General features: G+C 44.8%; 1 protein-coding gene across 3 annotated transcripts in view; it reads left to right on the top strand.

Moving 5' to 3' along the window:
* Positions 1–19,174, top strand: part of SLC37A2 (solute carrier family 37 member 2) — a 1,087,044-nt gene that overhangs the window by 480,196 nt on the left and 587,674 nt on the right. For all 3 annotated transcript variants that reach the window (XM_068240256.1, XM_068240255.1, XM_068240254.1), the window contains exon 7: positions 2,799–2,965. In XM_068240256.1, coding sequence (XP_068096357.1) covers positions 2,799–2,965 — 167 coding nt within the window. The remainder of the gene's footprint in view (positions 1–2,798; positions 2,966–19,174) is intronic.

Raw genomic sequence — 19,174 nt, 5'->3', positions numbered from 1 at the left:
TATATATATATATATATATATATATATATATACACACATATATATATATATATATATACACACACATATGCACAGTGGCTTGCAAAAGTATTCGGCCCCCTTGAAGTTTTCCACATTTTGTCACATTACTGCCACAAACATGAATCAATGTTATTGGAATTCCACATGAGAGACCAATACAAAGTGGTGTACACGTGAGAAGTGGAACGGAAATCATACATGATTCCAAACAATTTTTACAAATAAATAACTGCAAAGTGGAGTGTGCGTAATTATTCAGCCCCCTTTGGTCTGAGTGCAGTCAGTTGCCCATAGACATTGCCTGATGAGTGCTAATGACTCATGATGATGATGAGTGCACCTGTGTGTAATCTAATGTCCATAGAAATACAGCTGCTCTGTGACGGCCTCAAAGGTTGTCTAAGAGAATATTGGGAGCAACAACACCATGAAGTCCAAAGAACACACCAGACAGGTCAGGGATAAAGTTATTGAGAAATTTAAAGCAGGCTTAGGCTACAAAAAGATTTCCAAAACCTTGAACATCCCACGGAGCACTGTTCAAGCGATCATTCAAAAATGGAAGGAGTATGGCACAACTGTAAACCTACCAAGACAGGTCCGTCCACCTAAACTCACAGGCCGAACAAGGAGATCGCTGATCAGAAATGCAGTCAAGGGGCCCATGGTGACTCTGGACGAGCTGCAGATATCTACAGCTCAGGTGGGGGAATCTGTCCAGAGGACAACTATTAGTCGTGCACTGCACAAAGTTGGCCTTTATGGAAGAGTGGCAAGAAGAAAACCATTGTTAACAGAAAAGCATGAAAAGTCCCGTTTGCAGTTTGCCACAAGCCATGTGGGGGACACAGCAAACATGTGGAAGAAGGTGCTCTGGTCAGATGAGACCAAAATGGAACTTTTTGGCCAAAATGCAAAATGCTATGTGTGGTGGAAAACTAACACTACACATCACTCTGAACACACCATCCCCACTGTCAAATATGGTGGTGGCAGCATCATGCTCTGGGGGTGCTTCTCTTCAGTAGGAACAGGGAAACTGGTCAGAGTTGATGGGAAGATGGATGGAGCCAAATACAGGGCAATCTTGGAGGAAAACCTCTTGGAGTCTGCAAAAGACTTGAGACTGGGGCGGTGGTTCACCTTCCAGCAGGACAACGATCTTAAACATAAAGCCAGGGCAACAACTGAATGGTTTAAAACAAAACATATCCATGTGTTAGAATGGCCCAGTCAAAGTCCAGATCTAAATCCAATCAAGAATCTGTGGCAAAATCTGAAAACTGCTGTTCACAAACGCTGTCCATCTAATCTGACTGAGCTGGAGCTGTTTTGTAAAGAAGAATGGGCAAAGATTTCAGTCTCTAGATGTGCAAAGCTGTAGCAGCTGTAATTGCAGCAAAAGGTGGTTCTACAAAGTATTGACTCAGGGGGCTGAATAATTACGCACACACCACTTTGCAGTTATTTATTTGTAAAAAATGTTTGGAATGATGTATGATTTTTGATCCACTTATCACATGTACACCACTTTGTATTGGTCTTTCACGTAGAATTCCAATAAAATTGATGCATGTTTGTGGCAGTAATGTGACAAAATGGAAAACTTCAAGGGGGCCGAATACTTTTGCAACCCACTGTACCTTCCCACATGCGTAATTGTTATTTTTAATAAATAAAAATGATGCATCATGCATCATTTCATGTCAAACAGGGTTTAAAGGGGCAATTTAAAGGCAATTCATGATTACAAGTCTTGATTCGTGATTACATGGGGTTATCCGACTCTAAACCGCATTCGAGTCTGATATCCATTTCTATCTGTGATCACAATCACGACCAATTCGTAAGTGATCATTCGAATACATGATTGGGGGTATCCTAGCACCCTTGTAGGTGTCCACGTGTACTTGCTCTTGAAACCCCATGTGTGATTTGTTTGATGTTTTGGGGATCACTCAAATATCAGCATGCTATTGGCCTGAAATTGTACAATATATATGAGCATTCCTCTTCAATCACTCAAGCAGACCAGTGCTTGAAGGCAGCTAGCAATCCTATTCCACAGCAGTAGGTGACAAGATAGTACACACAATCTCTGTGCTTGTGGCTCTTTAAAAACCTGCAGCCATCTTTGTGGTCAACAGGTGACCACAACCTCACACAATAGATATGCAAGTCAATATTGTGTAAAATAAAAGCAGTTCGGTCTAGATGGGTCACGTGCTGTATCAGTCATGAGGCCTCTCGCTAGTCACATGACCTTCAGTGTGCTAGGTGAAAATTAGTAGGGTTATTTATTTATTATTTATTTATTGTATTTATAAAGCGCCAACATATTACGCAGCGCTGAGGGTTAGGGTTAGGGTTAATCGTAGCCCGGGTGGGAGGGTTCTGTGTGAGAGTAGGAAGAAGTTAGGTTATAGTGAAATATCGTCAAATATTGCCGATAGTCATATTCACTATATCAGTCAGGTTGTAGAATATTGGTAAATATACCGATATTCTAGTACCGCAATTGAAATTTACCATTATTGTTATTTAGCGCTGCACCTAAATTAGCACGCAGCTTTTTCAAATGTATGCGCCCCCCACCAAGTGTCTGTGTGTTATTTTTCTGGGATCTCCAGCATTTCATTCAGACCTCTTTAATTTTTTTTTATTTTTTTTTACCTATGTTGCTAATGATTGATTGTATGAAAATTGCAAAAGTATACTGTAGACCTTCATGTCAAACCTAATCTTTGTTCTCTGCTGTTTCCATGTCTGGGTTGCAGGAGAGGATTCATCATGGGCATTTGGAACTCACACACAGCTGTTGGCAACATCCTGGGCTCCTTAATCGCTGGGGCTTTTGTCTCCTCTGCCTGGGGCTTGTCCTTCATTGTTCCAGGAATTATAATTGGGGTACTTGGTGTAATCTGCTTCTTCTTTCTCATCGAATGTAAGTATTATTTTTATGCAACTGTATTTTATGCAGGGCAGTTGAGAAGTTAACACGCTGATCTTGTAACGCTTACATAAAAAGCTGGTACCCAAGGCCAATACCTAGCTTATATGTTTTCTCTGTCTTTCTCTACTAGTTCTAGCTTCCTCTAGTTCTGTTTCCCACATGCCAAAAAGATACTTGTCTTGCCTCTTTAACCACATAATAACCACAGGATCTATACCTACTGACAGTGTATTTGTGGAGAGCGCACCACCAGTTTGTTACTAAATGTTGCGAAAAAAATGAAAAAGTTCCTGATCCAAAGTGAAGAAATCCGGTTTGTTCGTAGGACTGAATGAAAATCCGTAATTCAGTACTCTTTCCTCTATCTCTGTGAGTGGGTAACTAGAAATGTTGACCACTTGCGGTATGATATTTGTTCCCTCCGCTGTCTTAGGGTCATCTGTCCTTTTTGTTGGCTCCGTTTATACCTTGTGCCGCCCCTCCGTCTCCTCCCCCTCTAGTATTTGGAGAGGTGTCCCGGGAGGAAGGTAAAAAATGACTTGAGGATGCCTCCTGCTCAGAAGTGAAAGGCCTCACGCCCTTCTTTCTTGGGTGCATTGGTTTAGGGACTCTCTTGCCTCTCGGTTGGACAGTTGATTTCTGCCATGCATATACAAAACCGGTCGTATAATCAGAAAGGTCACGGCGGTATTTGGATCTCTTTATATCTTCTCCAACTTTTCTGTAATTCGCCATTTTCTTATTAAAAGTATCTGCGTATGTTTCAAATTCCTCGGCCGTTAATATATGTTTCAAACGGTCTCCAATATTATTAATTTTCTCATCAATGACTGGAAGTTCCTTTTGTATCCTTGCCACTGTGTAGATCATGTCGTCAAATGATGCTTTGTTCCATATGCGCTCACAACCGGCTTAAAAGTCTGTATCACCCAGGAATAGGATAAATAGGAGAGCGTACTGCACGGGGAATCTTCTTAATCTTGCAGCATTGGTACTGAGACCTGTGGCTTGGGCACGCAGGAATTTCTCCTTTTACTGAGTGCTCCTCCACTCCACGATTTTTGCAGTTGACAGTAGAAGAGAAATCAGATTGGCACTCGCAGCTCCTTGCTTAAAATCACAGCTTTATTAGAACTGGCTGTATAACAAAAGTTAAAAATTCCAGCTTTAGCAAATATTCCTTCCCGATCCTGCAGTCAGTGGGGTGAAGTGGGAGCGGTGGGTTGCCTGTTTCGCTCAAATGAGCGTCTTCTGAGAGACTGCACACGCCAATCAGTTTGCGCTGTCAGTTTAAATAAGGGAAATCCAATAGATCTCGGCATGCCGCTGCCCGTCGCCTGCCCTCCAACTTCCGGTGGATGGCGTCATAAAGTACGCCTCCTGGAAGTTCAGGCATTCCACTGTGGTTGTCGCTCATACGTACACAAAAATATGTACGCGTAGTAAAAGAGACAGCCACTAGAATGCAAAAAAGGAGCAGGACAGCAAATGACGGTGGCTGAATACACGCAAATGAGCAGAAACTCCATCTGATGCAGCCAGTCAAATGTAATCCCTAATCCACGCTGGGAAAGTCTCCTGTGCCGCTTTTGAGCTGCGAAGCTGCGGTCTCATCGACAGAGAAGCGCTGAGACCTGAACAGAGGGCTTAACTGGGACGCCAGTCAGCCCCAGTTTCGCGCCGAAGTTTAACCAGCGATACTGCGTAGCCATGCAGAGTGGACCCCCCAAAGAGCCAAAAACCGTAACTAACTTAACCTATTTTGGTTCCTGGACGTAGTTTCTACGTCCAGGAACCATGCGCGCTACCGCGCGCCCCCGCGGCCGATCGTGCGCGTGCACGCGCACTCCCGGCCGCGGATTCATTAGCCAAGGAATCAATGTATCGGGCTATGGAGCCCGATCACTGATTCCTCTCCCCCGCTGAAAAAGCGACAGCTTCTCTCGGAAGCTGACCTTTTTCTGGCCGTCTCCTTCCCGATGCGTCACTCTAAGCGCGTGCTACGCTTAGAGTGACGTCATGTAAACAAACTCATGGCCGCCATCTTGTGGCCAAAAAGTAATACTACACCTGAAAAAAAAAAAAAAAAAAAGAATTAACACACATTTACATTATAAATCTATTGTTTACCTCCCACCCTCCCAAAAGTACCCAAATAAAATGTTTAGTATAAAAAAAAAAAAAAAATTACAATAAAAAAAAAACATGTAAATATTTACCTAAGGGTCTAAACTTTTTAAATATCAATGTAAAGATGAAATATTTCTATATTTTTTTTATTTTAAACTTGTAAATAGTGATAGATGCAAAATGGAAAAAATGCACCTTTATTTCCAAATAAAATATTGTCGCCATACATTGTGATAGGGACATAATTTTAACGGTGTAATAACCGGAACATATGGACAAATACAATACGCGAGTTTTAATTATGGAGGCATGTATTATTTTAAAACTATAATGGCTGAAAACTGAGAAATAATGAATTTTTCCATTTTTTTCTTATTCTTCCTGTTAAAATGCATTTACAGTAAAGTGGCTCTTAGCAAAATGTACCCCCCAAAGAAAGCCTAATTGGTGGCGGAAAAAACAAGATATAGATCAGTGCATTGTGATTAGTAGTGATAAAGTTATAGGCTAATGAATGGGAGGTGAACATTTCTCACGTGAAAACGACGGAACCTGAATGGGTTAATCCAAACAGGACTGCTATGACGATTTTGGTGAGATGATTCCAACTTATATATATACAGTGGCTTGCAAAAGTATTCGGCCCCCTTGAAGTTTTCCTCATTTTGTCACATTACTGCCACAAACATGAATCAATTTTATTGAATTGCACATGTAAGACCAATACATAGTGGTGTACACGTGAGAAGTGGAACAAAAATCATACGTGATTCCAAACATTTTTTACAAATAAATAACTGCAAAGTGGGGTGTGCGTAATTATTCGGCCCCCTGAGTCAATACTTTGTAGAACCTCCTTTTGCTGCAATTACAGCTGCCAGTCTTTTAGGGTATGTCTCTACCAGCTTTGCACATCTAGAGACTGAAATCCTTGCCCATTCTTCTTTGCAAAACAGCTCCAGCTCAGTCAGATTAGATGGACAGCGTTTGTGAACAGCAGTTTTCAGATCTTGCCACAGATTCTCGACTGGATTTAGATCTGGACTTTGACTGAGCCATTCTAACACATGGATATGTTTTGCTTTAAACCATTCCATTGTTGTTCTGGCTTTAAGTTTAGGGCCATTATCCTGCTGGAAGGTTAACCTCTGCCCCAGTCTCAAGTCTTTTGCAGACTCCAAGAGGTTTTCTTCCAAGATTGCCCTGTATTTGGCTCCACCCATCTTCCCATCAACTCTGACCAGCTTCACTGTCTTTACTGAAGAGAAGCACCACCAGAGCATGATGCTGCCACCACCATATCTGACAGTGGGGATGGTGTGTTCAGAGTGATGTGCAGTGTTAGTTTTCCGCCACACATAGCGTTTTGCATTTTGGCCAAAAAGTTCCATTTTGGTCTCATCTGACCAGAGCACCTTCTTCCACATGTTTGCTGTGTCCCCCACATGGCTTGTGGCAAACTGCAAATGGGACTTCTTATCCTTTTTTGTTAACAATGGCTTTCTTCTTGCCACTATTCCATAAAGGCCAACTTTGTGCAGTGAATGACTTATAGTTGTCCTCTGGACAGATTCCCCCACCTGAGCTGTAGACTTCTGCAGTTCGCCCAGAGTCACCATGGGCCTCTTGACTGCATTTCTGATCATCGCTTTCCTTGTTCGGCCTGTGAGTTTAGGTAGACGGCCTTGTCTTGGTAGGTTTACAGTTGTGCCATACTCCTTCCATTTCTGAATGATCGCTTGAACAGTGCTTTGTGGGATGTTCAAGGCTTTGAAAATTGTTTTGTAGCCTAAGCCTGCTTTAAATTTCTCAATAACTTTATCCCTGACCTTTCTGGTGTGTTCTTTGGACTTCATGGTGCTGTTGCTCCCAATATTCTCTTAGACAACTTCTGAGGCCATCACAGATCAGCTGTATTTGTACTGACATTCGATTACACACAGGTGCACTCTATTTAGTCATTAGCACTCATCATGCAACGTCTATGGGCAACTTACTGCACTCAGACCAAAGGGGGATGAATAATTACGCACACCCCACAAAAATTTTGGAATCATGTATGATTTTCATTTCACTTCTCACGTATACACCACTTTGTATTGGTCTTTCATGTGGAATTCCAATAAAATTGATTCATGTTTGTGGCACTAGCAGGGCCGCCATCAGACATTTTGGGGCCCCTCACACATCATCAGGCCTGGGCCCCCCTTCCCAGGCCCACACACTGGCTGCTGTGTCTGCCCACTAGCTACCCAATCACCGACACCATTTACAACAATGGTTCCCAACTTTCTTGAAGTCGTGACACATCAAGCCAAATGATTAGATCTACGTGACACATCATACACCCCCCCCCCCAAAAAAAAAAATAAAACACCCTCAGACTCAGTGTAGGTAGGTAGCCAGGTATAGGTGCACTCAGTATAGGTAGCATGGGGTAGGTTCCCTCAGTACAGGAAGCCAGGAGTAGGTGCCCTCAGGATAGGTAGCCAGGTGTAGGTGGGTGCCCTCAGTATAGGTCGCAAGGTGTAGGTGCCTGCAGGATACATAACTAAGAGTAGGTGCCTGCAGGATACATAACTAGGAGTAGGTGCCCTCAGGATACATAACTAGGAGTAGGTGCCCTCAGGATACATAACTAGGAGTAGGTGCCCTCAGGATACATAACTAGGAGTAGGTGCCCTCAGGATAAGTAGAGAGGTGTAGGAGCCCACAGGATAGATAGCTAGAAGTAGGTGCCCTCAGGATAGATAGCTAGGAGTAGGTGCCCTCAGGATATGTAGAGAGGTGGAGGAGGAAACAACCGTGCAAATAGCTGCCCGATATGTCACAGCCTGCCACCAACTGAGAAGAGCATGATACCACATGGACTGTATACCCCCAGTACCCCCATGGACTGTATATCCCAACCCCCCATATTGTCCCTTACATCCCCCAAACCCTAAGGAATACATACCCCAACCCCCTATACCCTTCCCTTATCCCCCCCCCCATGTTAATGCTTTGCTTTGGCAATGCTAAATGTATTTTGTCCTGCCAATAAAGCTTTTTTTGGATTGGATTGGAGGTGTAGGAGCCCGCAGGATAGATAGCTAGGAGTAGGTGCTCTCAGGATAGCTAGGACTAGGTGCCCCCAATAGCATGTGTTGGCGGCTTACTCACCATATCCCCCCCCCCCCCATCATATGCAAATCTGCTACTACTTATCATGCAAACAGGAAACTCAGGAGGAGGGGCTGGGAACAGCTAACCTAACAGTTACAGCAGATTTGCATATGATTTGCATCTGAATTGAATGCGAAGTGTGTAGAAAGTCTATATAGGTGCCTGTGCGATTAACCATTCAATTGCAGCATGTGTTTAGGGATGCGCAGCCTTTCCCCCCCCCCCCCCCCCACCTTTCCTTAACTTTGTAACTATGTAACTGTTAGGTTAGCTGCTCCCAGCCCCTCCTCCTGAGTTTCCTGTTTGCATGATAAGTAGTAGCAGATTTGCATATGATTTGCATCTGAATTGAATGCGAAGTGTGTAGAAAGTCTATATAGGTGCTACACACTGAGCTGGTGGTCATTTCAGATGCAGCCTTAGTGGTATGCGCTGGCGTTCTCCTCGCTGTTCTACCAAATGTAAATTACACATTTTTTTCTGCTTAGCTGCTCCCGAGGTTTTAAATTTAGGTTAGGTCACTTGCCCGGAGGTCTGCCTCACCGTGGCGCAAGTGTCTAGTATAATATACTTTGCATGCAAATCATATTGGAAGCTAAAATACCTTCTAGTTTAATAAATGTTAGCACTTGCCTTGGATGCAGGGCATGCATTTTTCTGTCTGGCAGAGGCGGTGTATGCCTGTGCGATTAACCATTCAATCGCAGCATGTGTTTAGGGATGCGCAGCCTTTCCCCCCTACCTTTCCTTGACAATTGTGTTCCCTGCCTTAAAGTGAACCTAAAGGCTACAAAAAAAAATGAGATTAACTCACCTGGGGCTTCCCTCAGCCCCCTGTAGACGATCAGTGCCCTCGTAGCCCCGCTCCGATGGCCCAGGACCCGCTGGCGAGCACTTCCGGTTTGGCCGTCACCGGCCGACAGGCATGGGAACGCGAGTGATTGTTCGCGTTCCCAGCCTGTATATCGCCCCCTATGCTGCTATTGCGGCCAGGAGGAGTGAGGGGGCGGAGCGGTGTCCTGCAGACAGCTTCACCGTGTGTGTGCGAGACACTGCAGATTCAAGGCATCAGGAAAATGAGTACAAGTCTGCAGGAAGACACATTCCTCACGTCTGCTGTTGTGCTGGAAAACAGCAGTGAGCCCTTATAAGAGGCAGGGGGGAGGGAGGACAAGTGCAGTGTAGCCCTCTGCCCTCACTGATAGTTATAGCAAAGCTACAGTAACATAGCTGCCGATGTCTGCATTTGTGGACATCGGCAGCCATGTTCTTGTAGCCCTGCTCTAACTACGGAGCAGAGAAGCGTGGAGAGCGACTAGATCAGGACCGGTGACACATAAAACAGGTGCCACGTGTTAGAAGGTGGCCCGGGGCCCATCACTGTTGTGTTGGTTGTCCCCCCCTGATGGCGGCCCTGTGTGGCAGTAATGTGACAAAATGTGGAATACTTCAAGGGGGCCGAATACTTTTGCAAGCCACTGTATATATGCAAGCTGCCAGCTAATCATAGCCAAGATCGAACTGTGGTATTTGCAGTGTGATTTATTGGACTGAATAAAGTCTATATAGGCTTGTGCAAGCTATATAGCTGATTGGGACTGCTGAACATATATCAAAGGACAAACACTTTTCCTTCCATGTCCATGTCAGCATACTACGGGGGTTAATCCCGCCCCTTAACCCCACCAGGACTTGTTAGTATAAATTCTAGACCCTCCCCACTCAAGGTGCTTTTTTTCCTCGTCCTCCCTCAGGACTGTTAGTAGATGTTTGTTATTTTAGTATCCGTTTATTTTTTGCCCTACCTGCTGCTTTCTTGGTAGCTTATCCATGCAGTGCCTCTCTGCGTGAAGCCCCGCCGTTTTGCCTTAAACAGGCGTAGGTTAGGGGTCCCCCTCTTTCTGCTGGTCTTTCTGGGGGTTGCTGCGGGCCTGGTCGCTGTAAATCAGCGTTTCTGAGAGTGAACAGTACCGGCAGTACACAGCGCTCCACGCTGGTACACTGTTCTTCCGGCGGAAGTGACGTCAGCGCAACTTCCGGTCCGGCGCACCCATATCCAGAGAGGGTTGGCGTCCCCTCGCCGCACGGACAATCCTCGGAACGCCGGCGAGGGTGGATGCCGCGACCCTTCTCTTGGATTAGCCGCAGCCGCTGCACGGAGGATATTGGACGCAGGTCTGAGGTGGGTGCTAGTTGGAACGACTAGCACTGAATTGGTATGTGACTTTTCTTATACATTGCTCAATGTATGCTTATGGAGACTATGCTTTCCCTCAGGATCGTGACACTGCGGTTGCAACTTTTCATAGGAGTCATCTTTATCTTTTTTCCAGGTGTGTGCAGTGCAGGATTTTTACACCTATAGAATTCCTATTGGATGATTTTATGTTTATACTCCATATGTCTCTTTTGTTTAAGGTTCTGAGTATGGAGGTGGCCCTTACTGCCCACGAAACAGACCAGCCAGATAATGATAGGTAGGGCACGGGTTTTTCATTTATGTTGCCTTTCTTTCTACTTGAGGTGAAGATCTTAACAGAAATAAATATTTCTGTTTTCTCTATTCCCCTTGCAGCCTATCCCAACCTGAAGATAACCCTTCTACTCCTAGAAGAAAGTCATCTTCAGAATCAAATAGATCCCGCTCTAGCAAAACAAGACAGGATCAGGATAAATCACGGAGAGAGAGGAAGAAATGTTGGGCTTGTGGTCTGGGCTGTATGCCAGGAAAACTTGTGTGCTCTGACTGTTTTTATTCCATTCCCACGGAGGATGAACCAGGGGAAGACTTTAAGCCAATGGTCAGAGAGATGGTTCAGAAATCACTAGCAGAACACTCGTCATCTCACACAGCACCATCACACTCTGGCGAGGCTGTAACAGATAACCTTGATCAGCCAGAAGAGGAGGATAACTTGGCTGTGGGATTTGACTTCGCTTTGGTAACCCCATTTGTGAAAGCAGTGAGGCAAGCTTTGGAATGGGAATTGGAGGAAGAACCGCCTGAGAAAAAGAGGAGATTCTTCCCTCATTTAAAGAAAAGACCCCTGACTTTCCCTCTTATGGACGAAATCACTGAGCTTATTCAGAATGAATGGTCCAAGCTTGAGAGAAAGGTCTCCTTGAATAACCGCTTCTCAAAGTTGTATCCTTTAGAAGGTGACATTATTAAACAATTAGAGAATCCCCCTGTAGTTGACGCATCTGTTATGCGTCTGGCTAAACACGTCACGTTACCATTGGAAGATGTAGTATCATTCCGGGAGCCGTTAGAGAGAAAGGTGGACACTGATCTGAAGAGAGCATACAGTTCTATGGGAGCGGTCTGTAAGCCGGCTATTGCGCTGACATCTATCTCTCGCGCCTTGAGAGCCTGGACAGATAACTTGGAGGGTGCCATTCAGGAGAATGTGGACCGGAAGACTCTAATCAGAGCTCTGGAAGACTTTAAACTGGCATCAGATTATATTAGTGAAGCAGCAATAGATATAATTAGATGTGCTACACGAGCGATCATTCACACAGTGACAGCAAAGCGGGCCATGTGGCTCAGACCGTGGGCAGCGGATACGAATTCAAAAACCGTATGGTGCAGGATCCCATATGATGGCAAGAACCTGTTTGGCCAAAAGATGGATTCGGCAATTTCTCGAGTCACAGGAGGAAGGTCCGGTTTGATACCCCAAGACAGAAAGCGGAGGACAACAGCTTCTAATGACAGGAGATCATTTCAGAGCAGAAGTAGAGATTACAGACAGACCAGAGGAAGTCAGCCCTTTCGGAAGAACTGGCAAAGCAGCCAGGCTAACTTATCAAGATTCCGTAAGCAAAAGAGCTCTAACACCAACACACAGCCCGCCAAGTCATTCTGAGGGTGCGCTCGCCCACCTGGAGCCGGTAGGAGGACGGCTTCAGAACTTTGCACATCAGTGGGCGATGGAAATAAAGGACAATTGGGTCACAAGTACTCTAACCTGGGGTCACTCTTGGAAGTTCAAAAGGGAACCTCTATTACCACACTTCAAGGCCACAGCGATACCAAAATCAGCACAAAAGAAGGAAAGTTTAAACCTGTATGTTCAGGAGTTACTACAGAAAAAGGCAATAGTAGAGGTGAATCCAGCAGAAAAATTTACAGGCCTGTATTCTCCCCTATTCTTTGTAGTAAAAAAGTCAGGCCAACTCAGACCAGTCTTGGATCTACGCTTCTTGAACCAACATATACAACAGGAGAGATTCAAGATGGAGTTGTTACAGACCATTATCCCGACAATCCAGCTGAACGAGTGGATGCTCTCGATCGATTTGGCAGATGCTTACCTCCATGTTCCGATAAAGGCTACATTCCAGAAATACCTCAGATTCTCTGTGGGAGATGCGCACTACCAGTTTCGGGTATTGCCCTTTGGCATATGCACTGCCCCAAGAGTTTTTACGAAAATACTGATCACAGTTATTGCCTTATTAAGGAAACGGGGCCTGCACGTTCATCACTACCTGGACGACATCCTGTTGGTAGCACCATCCAGACCTCTCTTGGTAGAACACAAAGTGAAACTTGTACAGAGACTTCAGAGGTTCGGATGGCTCATAAATTGGGAAAAGAGCAAGTTAGAGCCGACGCAAAGGATAGTGTTTCTCAGAGTAGAGGCGGACACAAACAAGAACGCGGTCAAGCTACCGGCAGACAAGATGGAAACTATAAAGGAGAGAATCTCAGTGGTTCAGGCAAACACAACTTTGACGGCAAGACAATGTCTAAGCATACTGGGAACCCTTGCAGCCGCCATACCAATGGTAAGATGGGCAAGATGGAACTTCCGCAGTTTCCAGAAGGGCTTTCTGGATCAATGATCAGGATTACAACCAACAGATAGTTATCCTTCCCAAGATGAAGAGAGAGCTGGCATGGTGGGAAGAAGACGTGAATCTTCTAAATCATCACAGGCTGATATTGCCAGAGCCCATCGTAATAACGACAGACGCGAGTCATTGGGGTTGGGGTGCTCACCTAGACCACAATTATGCTCAAGGCAGGTGGGATGCAAACCCAGTGGACACTCCAGCAAATATATTAGAAGTAAGAGCTGTGTTAAAAGCACTACTACACTTTGCCCCCCTAATCAGGAACAAAGAAGTGTTACTAAAGATAGACAATACTACAGCAGTAGCTTATTTAAGAAATCAAGGGGGTACTCAGAGCCGAGCCTTGTTGAGGGAGGTGGAACCAATCATGTCGTGGGCACAACACAACCTTCTCAACCTTCACACAACTCACATTCCGGGAGTGAGGAATTGTATAGCAGACTCTCTCAGCAGACAATGGCTAGACCACAGCGAGTGGAGTCTCAGCATGGAGATATACAGGATGGTTTGCGAGAGATTGGGAGAGCCGCAGATAGACCTCATGGCGGCACCTGTCAATACAAAGTGGCATCAATTTTTTTCGAGATACAAGTACCGGCAAGCGGCGGGCTGGGATGCCCTATCGATCCAATGGAATTTCAGCCTAGCATATATTTATCCACCGACTCCAATGATTTACAGTGCTGAAAAAATACAACAGGAGAGAACAACAGTTGTGATAATCCTACCATACTGGCCGCGCAGACCATGGTTTCCGCTATTACAGAAGCTAACCATGGAGGCTCCCATGACTCTACCTTGTCCTCCGGATCTACTCTCACAGAATGGGGTGCTACACCCGCACCCGGAACTTCTAAACCTAACGGCATGGAAGCTGAGAGGGACAGGCTGCAAAGTTTAGGATGTTCCAAGGATGTCATTGACACATTACTCAAGGCAAGGAAGAATACAACAAATATGTCGTACAACCGAACATGGAAAAGGTTCATTGATTTTCTGAGCGAAGAAAAGATACAGTTAGAGGCAGTGCAAGTTACGACGATCTTGGACTTTCTACAGAGAGGTGTTAAGCTTGGCTTGAGCCTCAGTACAATCAAGACACAGATATCAGCATTATCGGCACTTACCCACAGAAGGTGGGCAATAGAACCACTGGTAATCCAGATTGTCCAGGCAGTCGCTAAAATTAAACCTCCAAGGAAGAGTTGGTACCCCCAGTGGGATTTACCTCTAGTTCTCAAGGGTATATCTAAACAACCATTTCTGCCAGTCGAAACATGCACCATGACTAACCTCACTTTAAAGGCCGTCTTTCTGACAGCAATTACGTCAGCGAGGAGAATCTCAGAGCTACAGGCGCTTAGTTGTGACCCTCCGCACACACAGTTTTTTCCTGACAGAGTAGCTTTAAGGCCTATAGACCAGTTTGTGCCAAAAGTTGCAAGGACATATCATTTCAATCAAGAGTGAAGTTTACCAACATTCCATGATTCCTCACTGGAAGTAGCCAATTCCTTAAGTGTACCAGAGATATTGAAAACGTATATTGACCTAACGAAAGATTTTCGTAAGACAAGGAGGTTATTTGTCATTCCTGAAGGTTACAGGAAGGGAGAAGCAGCCACATCTAAGACGTTGGCAACTTAGTTGGTGAAGGCTATTAAGATGGCGTACAGAGTGATGGGCAGTACTCCACCAGAAGAGATAACAGCGCATTCCACAAGATCAGTCTCATCCTCATGGGCAGCTTTAGTCAAAGTGTCACCAGAAGTTATATGTCGGGCCGCGAACTGGTCCTCACTCAATACTTTTTATTATAAGGTGGATCCAGGAGCACTGTCCACAGTGAACTTTGGGAAGGAGGTGTTATCTGCCGTTAAGATAAACACTCTCTAATCGTACTCACAATTGTAACTTGTTTTTTGTTTCTTGTGTGTATCGCCAATAAATGTACATTGGTAAAAGCAATAATTGTCCCTCCCTTTGTGCAGTATATAGTTAAATCCCCGTAGTATGCTGACATGGACATGGAAGGAAAACAGAAAATTGTATACTCACCTAACGGTAATTTTCCTTTCCTTTCAAGGTCCATGTCAGCATACGGAGCACCCACCCGGTAGTACAGTCTATTATCGGGACTAGCAAAAAAAGCACCTTGAGTGGGGAGGGTCTAGAATTTATACTAACAAGTCCTGGTGGGGTTAAGGGGCGGGATTAACCCCCGTAGTATGCTGACATGGACCTTGAAAGGAAAGGAAAATTACCGTTAGGTGAGTATACAATTTTCCGTTATATAGCGCTTTTCTCCTGACGGACTCAAAGCACCAGAGCTGCAGCCACTAGGACGAGCTCTGTAGGCAGTAGCAGTGTTAGGGAGACTTGCCTAAGGTCTCCTCCTGAAAAGGTGCTGGTTTACTGAACGGGCAGAGCCAAGATTTGAACCCTGGTTGGCCATGTCAGAGGCAGAGCCCTTAACCATTACACTATCCAGCCACCACAATTATCACTATATGTGAGCAGGAATGCTATATGCAACTAACATTGGAAGTCAGGTTGATTGGATGAGAGGATTGGCTCAGTGTGTGTGGTGGTGGGCTGGCCGGCCAGGAAAGTGTATTATATAGGCTCTGCAATACACTTCTGTTTTTGTTTGTCCTTTTTACAATTTGTGATATAAATATGACATATTTTTGAAGACTACACTTGATACCTATTTATGATTTATTGTGAAATTAAGCAGGAATGCCTTGTTAGTAGGAGAATGGTCTCTGAACAAGGAGATCTTTGCTTTCATCACAGAGTTTTGGGGCGTCCCGACGATAGACCTTTTTGCGTTGAGACAGAATGCGTTACTCTGAATCCAAGAGACGATCCTGGGAGCATGGACGCATTGGCTCAGGTATGGAATTTTCCTCTGGCTTTTGCGTTTCCTCCATTGCAACTCATTACATTAGTCATCAAGAAATGGAGGAAGAAAAGGTGTCCATTGATTTTGATCAGGGATGCTCGGATAGTACTTTCTAAAATCCGAATTGATACTCAGATATCTGGATCTGGTTCGGATATCCGAATCCGACCTTTTAGATATCCGCGTTAATGTGGATATCCGATCGCATTATCCGCGGATATCCGACCTATTCGGATATCTGGATAGAAAGACCGGAAATGCCGTTTAAAATGCTTCCAAAACCGTTTTTGAAGCTAAAAAGACTCTCTCTCTCTCTCTCTCTCCCTCTCTCTCTCTCTCTCTCTCTCTCTCTCTCTCTCTCTCTCTCTCTCTCTCTCTCTCTCTCTCTCTCTCTCTCTCTCTCTCTCTCTCTCTCTCTCTCTCTCTCTCTCTCTCTCTCTCTCTCTCTCTCTCTCTCTCTCTCTCTCTCTCTCTCTCTCTCTCTCTCTCTCTCTCTCTCTCTCTCTCTCTCTCTCTCTCTCTCTCTCTCTCTCTCTCTCTCTCTCTCTCTCTCTCTCTCTCTCTCATATGGATCTTGTCTTCCAGGGATTTGTAGGCTGTCAAAAGCAAGCTCACATACATTGGCCAGGAATCAAACCCAGGTCAACTGCTTGGAAGGCAGCTATGCTCACCACTATACACCAACACTACATGCTGAAATTAGCTTGCTTATTTGCCTAATTTGCTAGATGAAAGCAGTGGGACACATAGTGATACTGCTTACAGGCTTCAATTCAAGACTTCAGAAACAGAAAGATCATGTGCCCCCCTGGATGATGCTGGTGTAACACACACAGCAAAGGACAGCAATTTGAAGTCTGGAAGATTCCAGGGCAAGGGTGGGAAGGATGAAAAGCTAGGTGGCCATGCAACCCTTCCTGCTAACCTAAAGCTTACTTGTGGCTTACAACACATTGGCTTAAGACTTTACAAATCCAATGCTCCAATATGGGGAAGCTTCGCTGTTTGCTGTCTTTTTTGTTTTGTTTTGTTTTTTAAGTGTGGTGTCACAGTTCACTCATCTCTTCAACTACAAGAAAGGCCCAGGAGTAGTCTTAGCTACCGTAATATCTATGTTACGGCAGGGCCCTTATTACACTTTCTCTTACAGGGCTATGGAAACCGTTTTTCCATGCGATAAAGCGAGGTGCAAAAATGAAATCATGCCTAGCAGAGCATGGTTTCAATCCATTGACCTCTGGGTTATGGGCTCAGCACAGTTCCGCTGCGCAACTCTGCTGCCATATAACAGATGCTTCGTTGTAGGAAAAAGTGAGTGAGACCGCTTAGCCGTATGGAAAAATGGGCACTCCTTTGCCTACTTCTTCCTGGCCTTTGTCATCTTGAAAGGATCATAGAAATATATGTAGAAATTTGATATATACAGGTTTTGTTTAAAGTGGCGTTAAACTTCTTGGAGCAGACTTTTTTCCTCCCTCCACAAGACACACATGCATCCAAATAAAATCGTTTAGCAACAACTGTGTGCACAGTCTCTGTGGCGCAATTGGTTAGCACATTCGGTTGTTAACCGAAAGGTTGGTGGTTCAAGCCCACCCAGGGACGGCCTTTTGTGTTCAACAGTTGTCCAAAGAGAACCCCAGATAGCCATAAGAGTCGATAAGGCTAGCCGAGGTCTATTACGGGTATCAGATGACTGTAGTACAAAGGATGAGACTTTAATCAAAGTGGGGGGCATGCCGGATCATACACAGAAACAATCAGAATAATTACTAAATATATATATATATATATATATATATTACACAATACTAGACTGACTAGAGTACATATATATATCGCGGTGTGTGCAATATGTAAAATGTAGCTCTCAACAACTATCTCACTAAGATAAGGACCAAGAACCAGCGAACTGATTAGTATCAAGGCCGATGAGCAAGTGAATTCCCTGGCCTTAAATACCCAAGAGGCAGAGCAAAATCCCGCCCCCAGAATTTACAGCACCTCCTGCCAAAAGGTGTCAGCTGATGACATCTCATCTGACACCCCATCAGACACGCCTCCTCAGCCTATAAAAACTGCTCTGCTCCGTGCGCGTCCGTCTGGATGTGCTGCGCACGCGTGCACATTGATCCACCGCCGCAGGGGTGCTGGGGATGCCACTGGAGGACGGCAGAGCAGGAGTTCCACTATGCGATCGAGTACAGCCGGAGACGCCACTGGAAACACCATGGGGCTTAGCGCAGGAAGGTAAATTGTTACAAACATTTATGTTTTTTTAAATGTTAGAAGTATTCTAGCATATGTACAAGCGACTTCAGAATTTAGGAAGTCGGATTCCTTGTTTTATTTTCAGGTAAAAATAAGGGATGTAGAGAGTCTCTTCTACTATCTCTAAGTGGTTTAAAAAAGCTATAAGTATGTCTTACTCTGTGTTAAATTAGAACTCCCGTTATCATTCACGGCACATTCTACAAGGCTGTTGCATCTTCATGGGCACATAATGCAATACTACCCCGGAGCAGATTTGTAGAGCCGCAACGTGGTCAAGCTTTAATACGTTTGTGAAACACTAAGGGCTTGATTCACAAAGCGGTGCTAACCTACTTAGCACGTCTAAAGTCTTTAGACGTGCTAACCAGGGTGCTAAGTAGGTTAGCACCGGATCTCTCAATCAGATCGCGCGCTAACTTTGCGCGCGTAAAACGTCTGGATGTGCTGCGCACGCGTGCACATTAATCCACCGCCGCAGGGGTGCTGGGGATGCCACTGGAGGACGACAGAGCAGGAGTCCCACTATGCAAGCGAGTACCGCCGGAGACGCCACGGGAGACACCACGGGGCTCGCCACAGGAAGGTAAAATTGTTACAAACATTTGTTTTTTTAAATGTTAGAAGTATTCTAGCATATGTACAAGCGACTTCAGAATTTAGGAAGTTGGATTCTTTGTTTTATTTTCAGGTAAAAATAAGGGATGTAGAGAGTCTCTAAATCTACTATCTCTAAGTGGTTTAAAAAAGCTATAAGTATGTCTTATTCTGTGTTAAAATTAGAACTCCCGTTATCATTCACGCGTCTAGTTAAAAATGGCGCCGGCAAAAAAATGGCGCCCCCTTCTGCCCGATATATG

The sequence above is a fragment of the Hyperolius riggenbachi genome, chromosome 6 (assembly GCF_040937935.1).
Source record: "Hyperolius riggenbachi isolate aHypRig1 chromosome 6, aHypRig1.pri, whole genome shotgun sequence".
Lineage (NCBI taxonomy): Eukaryota > Metazoa > Chordata > Amphibia > Anura > Hyperoliidae > Hyperolius > Hyperolius riggenbachi.
The sequence above is the reverse complement of the archived record's forward strand: the minus strand, read 5'-3'. Positions and strand labels throughout refer to the sequence as shown.